This window comes from Parus major, chromosome Z (genome assembly GCF_001522545.3).
Source record: "Parus major isolate Abel chromosome Z, Parus_major1.1, whole genome shotgun sequence".
Classification (NCBI taxonomy): Eukaryota; Metazoa; Chordata; class Aves; order Passeriformes; family Paridae; genus Parus; species Parus major.
Genome location: NC_031799.1, coordinates 10892310 through 10907509, shown reverse-complemented (window position 1 = coordinate 10907509; position 15200 = coordinate 10892310). Strand labels below are relative to the sequence as shown.

The window sequence follows — 15200 nt, the reverse complement described above, 5'->3', positions numbered from 1 at the left end:
CCTTCCAATTCTCTCCCTGATCCTGGGGAATGGGGGACAGAGCAAGTGGCTGCTTGGGGCTTGGCTGCTGACTGGGGTTAAACCTCAACAGCACTGTTACCACGTTTGATATTAATTTTATTCCCTCCTAAAATTTAGTAAGTGGAGAGTGCTCAGATCAAGGGTTCGGTTGAATAATTAATGTATCTGTAAACTGAAATGAATGTATTTTGCTTACTTTATTTGTGTTAAATAAGGAATTCTCAAAGGTTATCTTTGGGTAAGTAGGAGTAATGTGAGTGCATCAAGGACACACAAGACCTGTGCTGTCCTTGGAGGTTCTGTTGACAGAAACAGCTCTGCAGAGAAGAGCAGCAGAGATGTCAATGACAGCAGGCATATGCAGGCATTTTCAGGATTTTGTCTGAACACCAGTTGCATACTCTTGGTTTTATTATAATTGAGTGTTCATAAAATGTTAGACTCTTAATTAAATTAGAATTACTTTAATCTAGGATTCATAGTTTGCTTATCAAAGAACCTTGCACCATTTAGAGCTTGAACTAATAAGGAATTTATTTTGTGACCTAGCCAAGAGCAGACCCAGGTAACTACTCTGCTTTTTACTTTTCTCTCTCTTACTACAAAATTAATTTAATCATGATGTGATAAAAAACTATTTATGGAGAAACTAACTGTTGGTTAATTTCCATATTCATAGTTGAAATGTCAAAAAATTGATATATGTGTGTTATGATTTCCAAATTATTTCACCTTTCTTTTTACTTTTAGTTTCCAGTTTCAGATCGTATTATGTACTCACTTGGCTATCACAGTGTATTACAGATTTTATTGTTTAAAGGAGTTCAACAGGCAAAATGAATATAATATTAAGAAAGGTTATAAGAATGGTGATGCTGAGTGGCACCATAGAATCCTTACTTGAGGAGTGGTTAGCAGTGGATGCTAAGGCTGAGAACAGGACAGGATAATGTGATGTTCCACAGAAGATTTCCTCCTTCTCCAGCAGCAGCTGGTTTCACTGGACAAATTAGAAACAGCTCTGTGCCATTACCTTTTCTGCAGCTGCCTATGGGCCACCTCCATCTGCGTGTTTGTGAATTCAAAAGAAATAATGGCTGAAAAAATTTGAACAGTGTTCCTCAGAAGATAACTAGAATATATTACAAAAGCATAAAACAATGAAATGTTATTGAGAAGGTAGAATAGGACTGTTGCACATAACAGTAACAAGGCACTATTCAACTGAAACTGAAAACTTGAAAAACAAAAATTACAAACTGCACTGCTACTGTGCAACGTGATGACAAAGTGTACACCACAAGTCAAAGAGTTATTAAGGTTTATGCAGAGGTGGCATATATAATTGAAGGCTACAAAAATACCAAGTTCTAACATCTAAGGTTCAGGTTTCTGCACCCTAAGTGCAATGTTCAATTTTGGGACTCTCACTACAAGACAATGAGGTAAGCATGCTCTAGAGCATGTCCAGAGAAGGAGGCTATAGCCAGGTGGAGCTTGGCCTCTTCTTCCAGACAACAAGCAACAGGACAAGACAAAATGACCTCAAGTTGCTCCAGGAGATATTTAGATTGTATATTAGGAAAATTTCCTTCACCAAAAGGGTTGTCAGGCACTGGAACAGGCTGCCAAAGGAAGTGATGGAGTCACCATCCCTGAAGGTCTTTAAAAGATGTGCAGGTGTGGTACCTGGGGACATGGTTTAGATGGGAACTTGGCAGTGATGGGTTAAGGGTTGGACTTTTATCTTAGAGCTCTTTTCCAGTCTAAAGGTTTTTCTGATTCTACTGCAGAAGGGTTAAATGGTACACTTTAGAAGTTATGCCAACACACACTGAGTCTATAGTGAGGGAAAACCACTGAGCATCTGTGTGCTCTTGGACTTACTGCATCTTTTTTTCTGTGAAACATCTGATACTGGCTGCGTGAAGACACTAGATTAGACTAGACATATGATTCTGATCAATTTACAGTGAATTCCTGCTTTTTTGTCTTGAGCTGTTATGATTACAGGCAGTTTGACACCAGGCCTGCAGTATATGATGGCCTGAAATCTCTCCCACTTGAAGAATTTGGGGCTGTTGCCATTTAAGAGAGCAGCAGGAGGCACGGGCGAGGCTTTAGGACTTGCAGCACAGCGCGTCTGGAAGGAGGGACGGCAACACCTATTTGTGCTGAGGCTGCACTCGGTTTACGTCAGCCTGGGAACAACCCCGGGTTTCGGCTAACCTTGCCTGAAATTTCATCTTCTTTTTGAAAACAAAAAAGCCAAAAACAGCCCGAGCCCCCGCAGCCACCGCAGCTCCCGGGAAGCACCACTCGCGCAATTCCCCAGCCCGCCCTCTCTCCCCCTCCACGTTCCCGTGCCTGGCTTTTCCATGTCCCCTCCCCTGGCCCGCCCCGTGGGCGAGGAGCCGGCCCCGGGCCCCATCCCTGGGCTCCATCCCCGGGCTGTCCCCGCCGGCCGCCGCCGCCGCTCCAGCCCTGCCTCGCTGCGGCCGTCCCGGGGCCCCGCTGGCTGCTTCCGAGGGCGGCAGGCTTCCAGAGCCGGCCACGGCGCACGTAACATATATGATTACATTTATAGACAGAGATGTATATGAAAGGGTACTTATGCTGACCTCATAATGAGAAACGAGCCAGTTCCTGCTTGCAAAGGGAATATTTTCTGTGCAGGCTCGCGATGCTCCGCTGCCGGCTGTGACAGACCCCTGCCGGGTGCGAAGGTGCCCGACCTCCCAAAAAGAAGAGAGTGGCCCGGTGGTCCCTGGGCTCTTCACCAGGCTGCTCACCTGCAAGAACAGACCATGCCCAGGCCCTGCCGAGGCTCCCGTGGCAGCATGTTAGATCCCAAGGAGGAGCGCTTTACAGGTAGGTTTTGTTAGCTATTACCTTTTTCATGTCTCTTGTGTTCCCCCGGGTTTCTTTGGGGAACGGGATAAACGCAAAAATGTGCCTGGTTGCTAACAGTGCTGTGTGTAATGCAAAACAAGAGCTGGCTGTGCTTTTTTATTGCATTGTTTTTACTGGTAATCTGTCGGAAATCTCCAATTTGTATTTTCCTTGAGGAAAGGACACTGCCAGATGTGTGTATGTGGCCTCTCTATGTTTCTGACAGCGTTAACTCCCCTGCCATTTGAGCTTTCTGCAGCTTTCCTAAATGCCGGGCCTGACGATTTGTGGGAATAGCACTTGCATTCCTGGCCATACCTGGATGCAACACTTGTTTTCCTGGACATTCATGGCCTGATGTGCCCTGCACCTTGAGAGCAAAATTGTCCTGCTGTAGCTCCTCAGATTGATGCCTGACTACAGAGGTGGACAGCAAAATTCCTTATTTAGGTAGTGAGGAGAACCATTAATTAAAAGTGATTTATCAGTATCATTAAAAACTGATGAGGGTGCATAATGAAAACAATTGCTAATATTAATTAATTTTTGCAGATGATGCCACCAACCATTTTTTACCACAGGGGGTGAATGAACCTAAATTACCAAGAAGACTTTCAAGGACTAAGTCTGATGTTATGACTGATACATTTTAGAGATGCTGGGCTAATTTATCAGTTGACCAACCTTTCAGCTTGTGCTTAATATTGAGCACACAGTCCAATTTACTCACTGAAATTTAAGGATGTGTGAGTGTTGTTGGATCATGACCTTATTACCTGTATAGATCAATTTCTGCACAAACCCCCTGGGAGTTACTTTTGTGCCACCTTGAAGGGATTTATGAAATTTAAATTTGGTACAATGCTCTGAAAAGAGTAACACTTTTTATGCCCACAAATTTTATGGCTCTTTCATTGGGTATTTTACTGGCTTCTGCAATAGATTAAAAATTCTGAGCAGTGGGATGTTTCAGTGTTCCTAAAATAAATTTTGGTTATGCTTTTTGGCACAGTCCTGCTGGTCTAGTGGCACAGTTACTTCTGGTGTGATATCACTGCTAGAATTACACTCTAGTGATGAGACTCTCAAAAATATTTTCTTCACTCTAATGCTTGAAATAAAGCCAACTGGGTTACATTTCTCTAGAAATTATGCTACAATATTGCTGAGATAGGGTAATTTTTATTGCTATTTTAATGCCTGTTTATGTTATACCCGTATTAAGGTGAGAACTGTGCTCTACAGAGGTGAGTGGGTGTGACATATGCTGTATTTATAAACACTTCCACAGGCTGTCAGCTGAGTTTCCACAGCTGAAGAGAAGTATTTTAAATTTTAAATCTCGTCTCTCACATGGCATGCTAAAAACCACAGTGGGAGCTCAGAGTATTAGAATGGAATTTTTTGGCTAGAAGAACCCTTTCCACCCTAATCCCTATCTGTGTTTAGAATCTGTAGCATTGAGAAGAGTGACTTAGGAGAGGATGAACATATCTTAAAATGTAAAGAGTCTGATAATGCAGGACTGTGCCTGCATGAGGAATCCTTTGCTTTCATAACAGGTGTCACTGATGGCAGGGAAATCATTTATGTGGGTTATGAACTATTTGTATAACAAAGAGTGTGCAATATTGGAGTCCCAACAATGTAATAAAACTGTCCTAGGAAAAGTTCCTTCAGAAGTTTTATTTTGCAATTGTCAATTAGATGAGCTTTCTTCTTTCTGAGTGTAATGAAACAGAAACTCCCTTCTTTGATGATGTACTCTCTGCTGATCCAAACAGGGAGGCATTAAGTTATTTATTGGTTCCCCAAACTATATTTACAGAATGCTGTCTGAACCCAAGATAAGCAATGTGCACTTCATATTTAGTCCAGGGTGTTTAAACAGAGCACTGTGCTGTATCCAGCAATCTCTTCATGGGCCACTGAAGTACAGTTGCTCCTGCAGCAAGTGCAGCCAGTGGCCAAATATCAGTGATATATGTTTAAGTTCTCTAGAAATAAAATTCACAGCAATGAATGGTTTCTTTTTTTCAAATAGTAAAAAAACTTTGTCAAAGATTTTATCTCAACAGGTTTTAAGTATTTTATTTTGACAATACTCAAAATATTTTTTTCACTATTTAAAATGATTTCTACTGAACATATTTGGGAAATCAGGATCCATGAGGGGCTGTTGCAAATTTATTGATTTACTGACATTCAGAAGAGTATCATAAAAGAAAAAATTCCATTAGCATACAGGTCTGGAACTATGACTAGGATACTGCAGCTGCATGTTGCTGTATAGCCACATGCATCTCTGATGCCTTTGTGTATGGGAAACTCTTCTGATTAGCACTGGAGATTTGACCAGATTAGAACTTCATTTGACTTATGACCTTATTTTATTTTCTTATTTTGTTTTGAATGTTAACAGATTAAATAAAACCCATTATGTACATAAAATAGATATAGATGCAAATTGAAGTCATCAATCTTGTATTACAATGTCTCTAACAAAAAAAAAAAATAAAAATGTAAGTTTGCTTGGAAAATCCCCAGTCATGGCATTAAAACTGGTCTTATTTTTTAAGACAACTGTCTTAGAAAGTACTAAATATGATTCATAAGCAGAATCAAAAGTATGAAGACTAATACATGAAAATCTGAAAGTAGGTTTCCAGGTCCATATTTAGAGCTTAGTGACCTGTTTTTTCAAAGGTGCTGTGAAACTGTGTGTGTGAATTCCATCAGAACACTCAGCACTTCTGGGAACACACCCATTACTGGGGGTCAGCAGTGGGAAATTTCACAAACCCTTTCCCATATTTCTTTTAAGTTGATCCATTTTATTAAGTTGGTTGCATGAAGTACTGTTCTAAAACACACTCATTTTGCCTCATATCATCTCTCTTATTTAAGTTTTAGCAGATGAAAGCCTGGCTTATGTAGTGATGGCACTGAGGGACCCAAGGTGTTGGCTGGCAGCATTGTGGCACTTTCTCTTGGCTGTGAACTGACTCTATTTTATGTTGTGAACTTTGATGAGCATGTTTAAACCAGAAACTGTGGTTCTATTGCAGGTTTGGCAAATCCTGTTCTTGATACCTTCTTGACAGAAGCCAGAAGGTTTTTGTTATTTTCCACCTCATTTTAGATGAAAATGGTGCATCACTGGAAATACTGACAGATGTGTTTTTGTATCAAAAGCCAGAAACAATATTTAGACATGAGCCTAAGCTTAGGGAGGAAAATATTTTGTTAATTTATCTTGTTTCTTGTTTTCACTATATATGTATTTTTCTTCTGCATGTTGCTGTTCTGCTGTCTAAAGTATTGATGATTTTCTACATTTTTCTAAATGTTTTTGCAGGATTTTGAATAAAAATTGTTCATAGTATTATAAAGTTTAACTCTTAGGTGCTCTTTGAAGCCACAAATGTACAGATCATCATCTAGCATAGTGAAAATAATTTCTTTTATTAATTCCTGTTATTTATTTTATTTATCAATGTAAATTTCTCGGTCCATGTCTCCCACTTAAATGCTAGTCCATTGTTTCTTCCTTTTCCTTCATGTGTATTGCCACAAAATTTTGTCTCACTTGTTTTTCAAGTAATAACTGTACATAGCACATATTCATTAGTGACAAAGTTTTTTCCATTTTTTTTTTTTAACTATTTTAGTGGTATAAAACTACTTCTAGGGATGTAGCAGCCAAAGTGACATTAAATCTACTTTTGTTCTCAACATCTTCCCAAATTACATGTTCTCATTGAGCTAATTAGATGTTAAACAATCAAAATGGCAGTCTTATGTGCAAGAATTTGTTGTTATTGATTAACTTCATTTGGTTAGAGTTCTGTGGGAACCAGCAATCTAAGCTATAACATCAAAATACAGTTTTTGCAAATTATAGATGTAATGTGCAAAGCTTCCAAAATATCCTATAGCATATCAGAGCACAAAAACTTGATAAATCAATGTCATAGCCTTATCATTTGATAGGATAAAATGATAAGCTGATTATAAATTTTCTGGTAGACTTTGTGTGCTGTGCAGTGCTTGCTAGGATGTTGTAAAGGAAAGCTGGATGCAGTTAAAGGTTCTGTAAGTCAGTGACATTATTTGGATATTAAACAATTTTCAAGTATCATATTCTATTTGAGATTTTTTTTTCTGACTAAGAAGGAGGTTTTTGTTTGGTTTTGGTTTGTGTCATATTTTGTCCTTTTTGTTTGGTTTATTTATTTAATGTTGTGGTATGTTGACCATGGCTGGATGCTAGGTGCCTACCAAAACCACTCTTCCACTTCCCTCCTCAGCTGGACTGGGGAGAGAAAATTATGGAAGGTTCATGGGTTGAGATAAGGACGGGGGAGAACGCTCGGCAATTACCATCGCAGGCAAAAGGGACTTGACTTGGGGAAATCCATTTAGCTTAATACCAGTCAAATTAGAATTAGAGAATGGTAGTGAGAACTAAACCAAATCTTAAAAAATAAACCCTCTTCTCACCCTTCACAGCCTTAACTTCATTCCCTCCTTTCTCTACCTCCTCTCACTCAGCAGAGCAGGGGCATGGGGAATGGGGGTTATGGCCACTTCCATCACACCTTGTCTCTGCCACTCCTTCCTCCTCAGGAATGATTCCTCACACTCTTCCCCTGCACCACCAAAGGGTCATTCCCCCAAGAGACAGTCCTCCAAGAACTTCTATGACTTGAGTCCCTTCCACAGGCTGTTCTCCATGAGTTCATCTACTGTGGGCCCCTGGTGGGGTCACAAGTCCTGCCAGCAAACCTGCTCCAGTCTGGGCTGCTCTCTCCATGGGTTACAGGTCCTGCCAGGAGCCTGCTCCAGGATGGGCTGCTCTCTCCATGGGCTACAGGTCCTGCCAGGAGCCTGCTCCAGCACGGGCTTCCCATGGGATCACAGCCTCCTTTGGGCATCCCCTGCTCTGGTGTGGGCTCCTCCAGGGCTGCAGGTGGATCTCTGCTCCCCCCTGGACCTCCAGGGACTGCTGGGCACAGCTGTGTCACCATACACCCTCTCTCTCTCTCCTCCTTCACTGACCCTGGTGTTTTCAGACCTGCTCCTCTCTCGAATTCTCATTCCTCTCTCACAGCTGCAATTGCCCTTGTGCAGTTCTTTTTTGCCCTTCTTAAATCCATTATCCCAGAGGTGCTGCCACTGCTGCTGGTGAGCTCAGCCTTTTGAAGCAAATGGTCCATCTTTACTTAATGTGCAAGATTTTGCTGTGGATATGAATTAAAGCATTTTCAGTCTTCTTGACAGTTTGGTAATGGTGAAGATGCAACAGATTTATTTTTTTTTAAATTGAAAGCATAAAAATTAACTGTTTCAACATCAGAAACAAAACTTTTATTGAGATCACAATTCCTATTTTGCCTTCTGAAAGATTTGAGGAGGGTTTTTTTTTGTATCTCTTTGAGAGGAGTAGAGAAACAGTACTGCCACCACTTTTGGCATGATTTCAGGCACAGGACTGCCTGAAAATTAGAAACAGATATGTGCTTATAGTTTCTCCACTGTGTCTTAGCCCTCAAAGATTAAGAATTGTATATCTGTGTTTAGGACAAGATGGAACTATAGTAACAATAATATTCAAAATCATCAATGTCCTACTTATTTTTTAATGTTTATATTTTATGAAGTCTCAATAGCTTTAGAAAAGGCAGTGGCAGTGGAAGTGAAGAGTGGAATGTCACAGCAAAGGCAGAGGGACCCTTACATCTCATGGACAATGCTGGCTTTTAGGATACAAGCAAACCTGGTAAAAGCAATTTTACATTATTTCTTGCATGCAACTCTGGCTAGTGCTCCTAAGGCATCAGCTAGCATTTCTTTTCCCCATACTTTCCCTAAAATGCTCTTTTAAATGGAAAGCAGTCTCCATCCTGTAATCTGGGCATCATCTAAGTCAGGTAGCTCAGATATGAGCACATTTGATAGTGCTTCTGTGCCAGACAGGAGGCTGGAGCCAGGACACCTTCCAGGTGAGATCTCAGACAAAGAAATAGGATGTTTCTAATGCATCTTCCAGGTAAGGGCCTATTTTGATCTTTGAATACAGCAAACATTAGGCCAACACATTTCTGATTCAACAGCTTCAGGGGAACTGTAGCAAGGGAGAGGGAGCCCAATCTGTGGTGATTATTCATGTGCAGACAGACAGGTTCTGTGTCTGGGCTCTTGGCTGAGGCTGGTGGATTATTCCAGTCCTTGCAGCCAGAGGCAGCTCATTTGGCATTATTTTCTGGTGACTTTTCCAACTGCCTCTTTTATCCACAAGTGCCAAGCTGCCAAGGACTGGAGTGGCCCGGTCTGAACCAGGCACTAGCCAGCCCATGTCTTTCTGTGTCCTGGTGGTGATGATGAGGGGGAATGGCTCCAGCCCACCCCTTCCCATTCCTCTGTCTGCATCTGCCTGTGCCTGGCCTTGGCTGCTCCTGCCTATTCCTGGGACAGAGTCTGGCCCTGCATGGCATTGGGTGCAGAAGCACCTATCCTCCAGCACAGCCACCCTGACAGAGGCAGACTTAGGGCAGGAAATGAAAGGGACAAGTGTACAGGTACTGACCAGTGTCAAACTACCATGTCAACACAACTGAGGTCACTCCCTGATGATTGTGTTACATCCACAGGAAGTTCTGGGTGTCTTTTTCTGTGGAGATCATCTGCAGTTATATTGTGCCTGAATATCTGAGAAGCTGAAAATGTAAATGGGAATTTATGCTTAGGATGCATATATAGTTAACAAAAATGTATTTTTAAAACCCTGTTATGAATAGCCTGATTGAGGAGTGAAGATCTCACTGATGAGCTTTGTGGAATATGCTTCAGGAATTACGAAAAGGTTTTCTTGATTTGAGTAGAAGCATTATAAGCTGTAAAAACTATAAATAACTGTGGCAGCATCAGCAACCTCTGACTAAATTTACAGACAGCTTTTTGGCTTAAGAACAGAAGGTAGGATATATTCTTTTTATTTACTGCAATATTAAATAAAACTTGCATATTTATCTTTGATGTAGTTTCATAGTTTGATGCTGTAGTTTCACATATTTCTGTTGGTAATTAGGCAGTTTGAATTTTTTTCTTTAGGAACTTTTGGGTTTTAAAATATTATTGGAATCTTCTTGCTGTTTCAGATGTAGTGGGCTTTATAAATTCCTTCAAATCCCCTACAGACTTTTAGCTCTAGGGAAAGTTAACTCTGTGACAGAAAGTAAATTTATTTTTCACAGCAGTTCACTCTTTGCTAATTCCATTCTTTGGAGTAGAAAATGCACCTTTAAAAGTAGTGCAAGCTTCTTGAGTTTGAGGATTACTGAGAAGAATATGAAGGTTTCTACAGTTAAGCTTTACTTTTTGTATTTTTTCCTTCATTCGATAAGAATGCCAGTTTTGTTTGTTTGTTTGCTTTTTGTTTTTAAGGGGACAGAAAAAAGCCTATTCTCTTCAGAAAATCATATTTAAGTGAAATGCTATTGTTCATGTGTGCCACTCCCCTCTAGTGAATAGAAGTGGAATTGCTTCATGACATGTCATGCCATTGACCCCCTGGCTGCAACCAGATTATGGAATTTTTCTTCAGCTTTCAATGACAGAGAGTTATCTTTCTTTCAGTGGAACAATGTGAACTTTTTTTCTGCCTTTTCTATTAAGGAAGAAATAGGCTTTCATTGCAAAGCATGCTAAATCTGTTAAATCCTGTCCTTTGCATATAAACAATGCCCAAGTAAATATAAAATTATCAATAGCAAAACTGTATTAATTATTACTCCTCTGTATATCCTGTCTGTATATCCCTGTTTTTGAGTAAAAGTTTCATGCTCTTTGCCCCTGTTTACATACATGAAGCATTAATTTTAACAATGTTTATTTTTTCCTCCATAGTTGAATACATTTTTGTGTACTAATCTTAACTCCTCTGTGATGGGTTGATGTTTGCTTCATTAAACCTTTGACTAATTGCTACCAAAGCTTGAGTTGTTTGGTCACAGATAGGTGTGCAATTCTAGATAAAAATATCTATCCACATATTTTCACTTGGATGTTTTTGTTGAAGAGGTAACAGAGGAAAAGAGTGTTACAAAAATGTTGTGCATGTGATAAATATTTTGTCAAATGTCAGCTAACAAGGCCCCAAGTGTGAGATTTCTCTGGCTAGAGGCCAGTCAAATAGCTCAGCAGTCACCCTAGTCTGTACTCTGTACTTACCAAGCATGGAGAGAAATACATGCATTTAGCTTTCCATTTATCATCTGAAATACACAGCTAAAATATGCTCATAGTCAGAACCTTATTGTTTCTATTTACTGCACATGAGAGATGTGTCAAGCTAGCATGAGATGAATCCTGTATGGAGTGGTCTTTAAAAAAAGACCTATTTGTGCCTGCTCTTCTGCTCATTGTGTCTTTAATTCATATAATAAATGTGTCATTAATCAGTGGTGCTGGTGAAAACAGCTTTTTCTTTTACATTGACAATTTAGTCCATTAGAGCTGCACAGGCTGTGAAGGTCACCAGCCTAAAAAAGTAGACAGCCTGAAGAAGTTGTGTGAGATGCAGAAGTAGTGAACCCTAAATCAGCATAAAATATGATGTAAATATATGCAGAAATATATTTTGTAGGAAAAAAGAGCATAGATCCAAGATACTTTTAGTTATGCCTGAGAGATGTAGAGGTATGCTGAGACTAGAATTTGCTCTATAGAGCTCCATATGTTTATTTGTCATACACACAAATTAAAAATGACCCTAGACATCCACCCACCTGAAGCTTAAAGAGCAGAATATGTAAATGTAGCTGAAAGGCTGAGTGTAAACATTCTCTTGTTTTCCTTCCTTTAGGAATATTTTACGTTTCACATCCTTGCTCTCTTCTGCTACCCAAAGATGCAGTTCACCCTTGGTCTTAAAGGATGGTAGATGTTTTTTGTAAAGGCTAAAAGTATTTTTTTTAAATAAAAAAATATATAAAAAATATGAGGCCAAATCTCATGCCATCTAGTTAGGCAAAACTCACTCAGATTTGGGGATTATAGCTTTTTATTGTAATGTGCTGTACTGTACGTCATTGCGTCTCTTTAGTTTCTTCCTTTGTACAAAAGGATGAACTCCTGTTTGTTACTGCACAGCATTTTCAAAGATCTGGTTGATAAATACTATTACAGAATTGTTATTAAAAATTATCTCTTCTCTTTTTCCAGAGAAATCAGTGCTTGCCCAGGCAACATTTGTTTTTGAAAATAAGGACCGTTCTTTGAAGGTAAAAAGCCTTTTTTTCCCCTTTTTCATTGTTGATAAAAACTGTCGAGAAACAGGGTTTCTGTAGACAATTATCCTAGCAGTAGTATAAGATTTTAGCCATTAGGTTAACACTTGTAATAAATGGTCTGAAAATAGAACAAGGAAGACTTGAAAACAGAAACAACACTTAATGCATATATGCTGGACTGTTATACTTTGTGTCTCTGTCTAGAAAATTACTGTTCTATTTTCTTTGACTTTTCCATGCTTATTTTTTTTTTCTAGCGGCCTGCAGAAGACCCAGTTTGCAAAGCTGAAAATGGTAATGACCACCTCACTGAAACAGCATGATATAACTGAGTTATTCATATGTCTGCCTGTGGAAACAGTGTTTGGACTCTTTCCATGAGCAGGGCCAAATCCCAGTTACCAGACTAAGATTTTGTGGGTTGTAGAGCCACCTACTCTGTCCTAACATATATGTCCCTGTCTTCCCTCAAGAGTTCTTCCATCTTACTTCTCATATTTACCAGAAAGACAAGCTCCAGAAGCCCTGAAAATTGACCAAGCCTGAACTCCTAACTGTCTTTTTTTATTTGATTGGGTAGTGTTAAAATGTAGCTCCTCATTCCTGATAAGCCCATGGGCTGTGAACTGATCCTAAGTGCTTGCTTTAGGTTCCCTGAACTTAGTAGACATAGAGAAGACTCCCCAGCGCTTTGTAACAGGTGGTGACTGAGATTTCAAAGCCCTCTAGATCTTAGGTATTGCCTTAAACCTTTAAGTCCCTCCTAGAATTTATTTTGTTCAGGTTTTAATTCAGTATTATAGCATCGCACTGATACTTCTTGCCAATTACATTGTATTTTCTTTTCTCTAGATTTCATTAGCTGTTCCAGAAAACGTGCAAGATCATCATCTCTGACTTTCCAGAAGTCTGACTCTCCGTCTAGCACTGGTATGACATTTACCTCCAGTCATGTTTTAATTGGAGTTCTGTATTTTCATCTGGTAAAGAAAAGAATGAATTCCCCCATCTAAGAAATGTTTCTGCATTATAGGCATGCTGAAAGTCATGAAAACCAAAACGTTAATACTTGCTTGTAACTTCCAATAAATACCTTTTAAGTTAAAAATATGTTATTTTTTCCATACTTACATAATACTACAAAAAGTAGTGGAAAATATATAAATTTTGTATCATTTTCTTGAGCTGCTCACACAGTCGAGGGAGGATGAGGTCAAGAAAGGAATTATCTCCCTGGCTTGTGGAAGAGATCAGTGTTTCCTGGGCAATCCTTAAAAATGTAAAGCAGTTTCCAGGAAGGGCCCTTCCTTCCAGCCAAGAGCTGACTGAGAAGGTCCATTAAGGACTCTTGTATTGTTTCCATGGGAAAAGAACACAAATCACAGAGGCTACTGTGCAGAAGGACTGATCTGTTTTTTACAATCTTTATTTAACATATGGATGGTACCAGAAAAGTACTTCTGAATTCAGGCATTAATAAATGTACAGTGTATTTTTGTTTTAATTACATCTGAATGTACCTAAGAGGGCTTAAGATAAGCTAAGTTTGGTTTACTCTGAAAGTTAAACTAGCATAGATATGCTAGGAATTTTAGGGCATGCCTATACAAAAAGAATTAAAGCAGAGTGCAGGAAAAAGCTGGAGTGTTTTCCCTCTTGCCTACCCACACTGTTTAAGTGACAGGTCACTGTCTGCCTCTGTTTTGAACATTTCCACCTGGCAGTCTCTAGGACAGAGCTGTTACAGAGAAGATTAACTGTGTACCTGAGCCAGGCTGTGTTGCTTGGCCTCAGAATCCTCCTGGGATCAGCAGCATAGACATAACCTAGTCTGCTTCAAAAAGTGGTAGGTAGCAGATAGCAATTTATTCTGCTGTCAATGAAAACATGACATCAGTCTGGCTAACTAAAACTGGTCTTTTGTATTCTCCAAACAAGAGATAATTTTAGTATTTTATTCTTTTAGATACAGCTCTCACACAGAAAAGAGGGAGATCATCTTCGTTTAACATCCTTCCAAGTTTTCCTCCCTCCCAGACAGGTAAATAAAAACAAATATTCCTGAAGAAAAGCAGGTATTAGCTAAAATAAAGATGTGTGCAGAAATGCTTTTTCTGCAAGTGTGTTGGACTAGTCTGGTATTTAGATGGGAGAAAGGAGTGTTTTTGGAAGGACATTTTGTTGTAGTTAAACAGAAGATAAGATTAACAGAATCCTTTGGGGCAGGGGTGGAATCTGAGTAATTTAAAACCATGCATTTACAGAGTGTGATATAAATTATACTTAAAAAACCAAGATGAAGTAATTACATTAATAGTTTGCTGGCAATATAATGGTGATGGTTCCTACAGGAATATAATTTTATATCCTAAGAGCTGTCTTCCACCTAACCAGGGACCCAAGGAATATCCTCACTCTTAGCACTAACAGGAACAATGGAGTAATCTCAAATCCTAGCCTATGTCTCTTACCAGGGACAGGTTCTTGACAGATGCTGGTGTAGAGGATTTCTAAACAATCATAAGAGTTCACAGCATTTTAATAGCAGCAAAACTTGCTCTTGGAATGAAAAAGTGGTGGTTTTATGTACTGTTATCAGTTGTGCCATTTCACAGGACATGGTATATGTGTGGCAACCCACCCTTAAGGGGAAGACGGCACCCAAGATTTGTAGGTGGTCATGGTGGAAAGGAATGACAGAAGTCAGAGGTTCTGCAAAAGCTTAAAAAGTTTTACTGGTAAATTACACACTTGGCATGAAAACTGGTTATAAGTCCTGATTTCCTATTATAAGCACATGGAGGTGGATTTTGGATGAGGGGGTAAGGTGAAAGGGAAGAGAGAGAATTAAAGAGGACTAAAGAGGAGAAGAGAGAAAGCAAGAAAGAGAGAAAAGGAGATCACCAGTCCTGGTTCCAGCATCAGCATCAGTCTGGCTGAAGGCATGTCCAGGCACCTGGGGCACACACTCTGGCTTCATGGGGGTACCTTTAT

General features: G+C 39.7%; 1 protein-coding gene across 3 annotated transcripts in view; it reads left to right on the top strand.

The window, feature by feature from the left end:
• The first annotated feature begins 2484 nt into the window (after positions 1–2484).
• Positions 2485–15200, top strand: part of RANBP3L (RAN binding protein 3 like) — a 32406-nt gene continuing 19690 nt past the window's right edge. For all 3 annotated transcript variants that reach the window (XM_015615487.1, XM_015615486.1, XM_033520672.1), the window contains exons 1-5: positions 2485–2892; positions 12139–12197; positions 12464–12500; positions 13059–13136; positions 14173–14247. In XM_015615487.1, the coding sequence (XP_015470973.1) occupies positions 2649–2892; positions 12139–12197; positions 12464–12500; positions 13059–13136; positions 14173–14247 (493 nt within the window). In that variant the 5' untranslated portion in view covers positions 2485–2648. The remainder of the gene's footprint in view (positions 2893–12138; positions 12198–12463; positions 12501–13058; positions 13137–14172; positions 14248–15200) is intronic.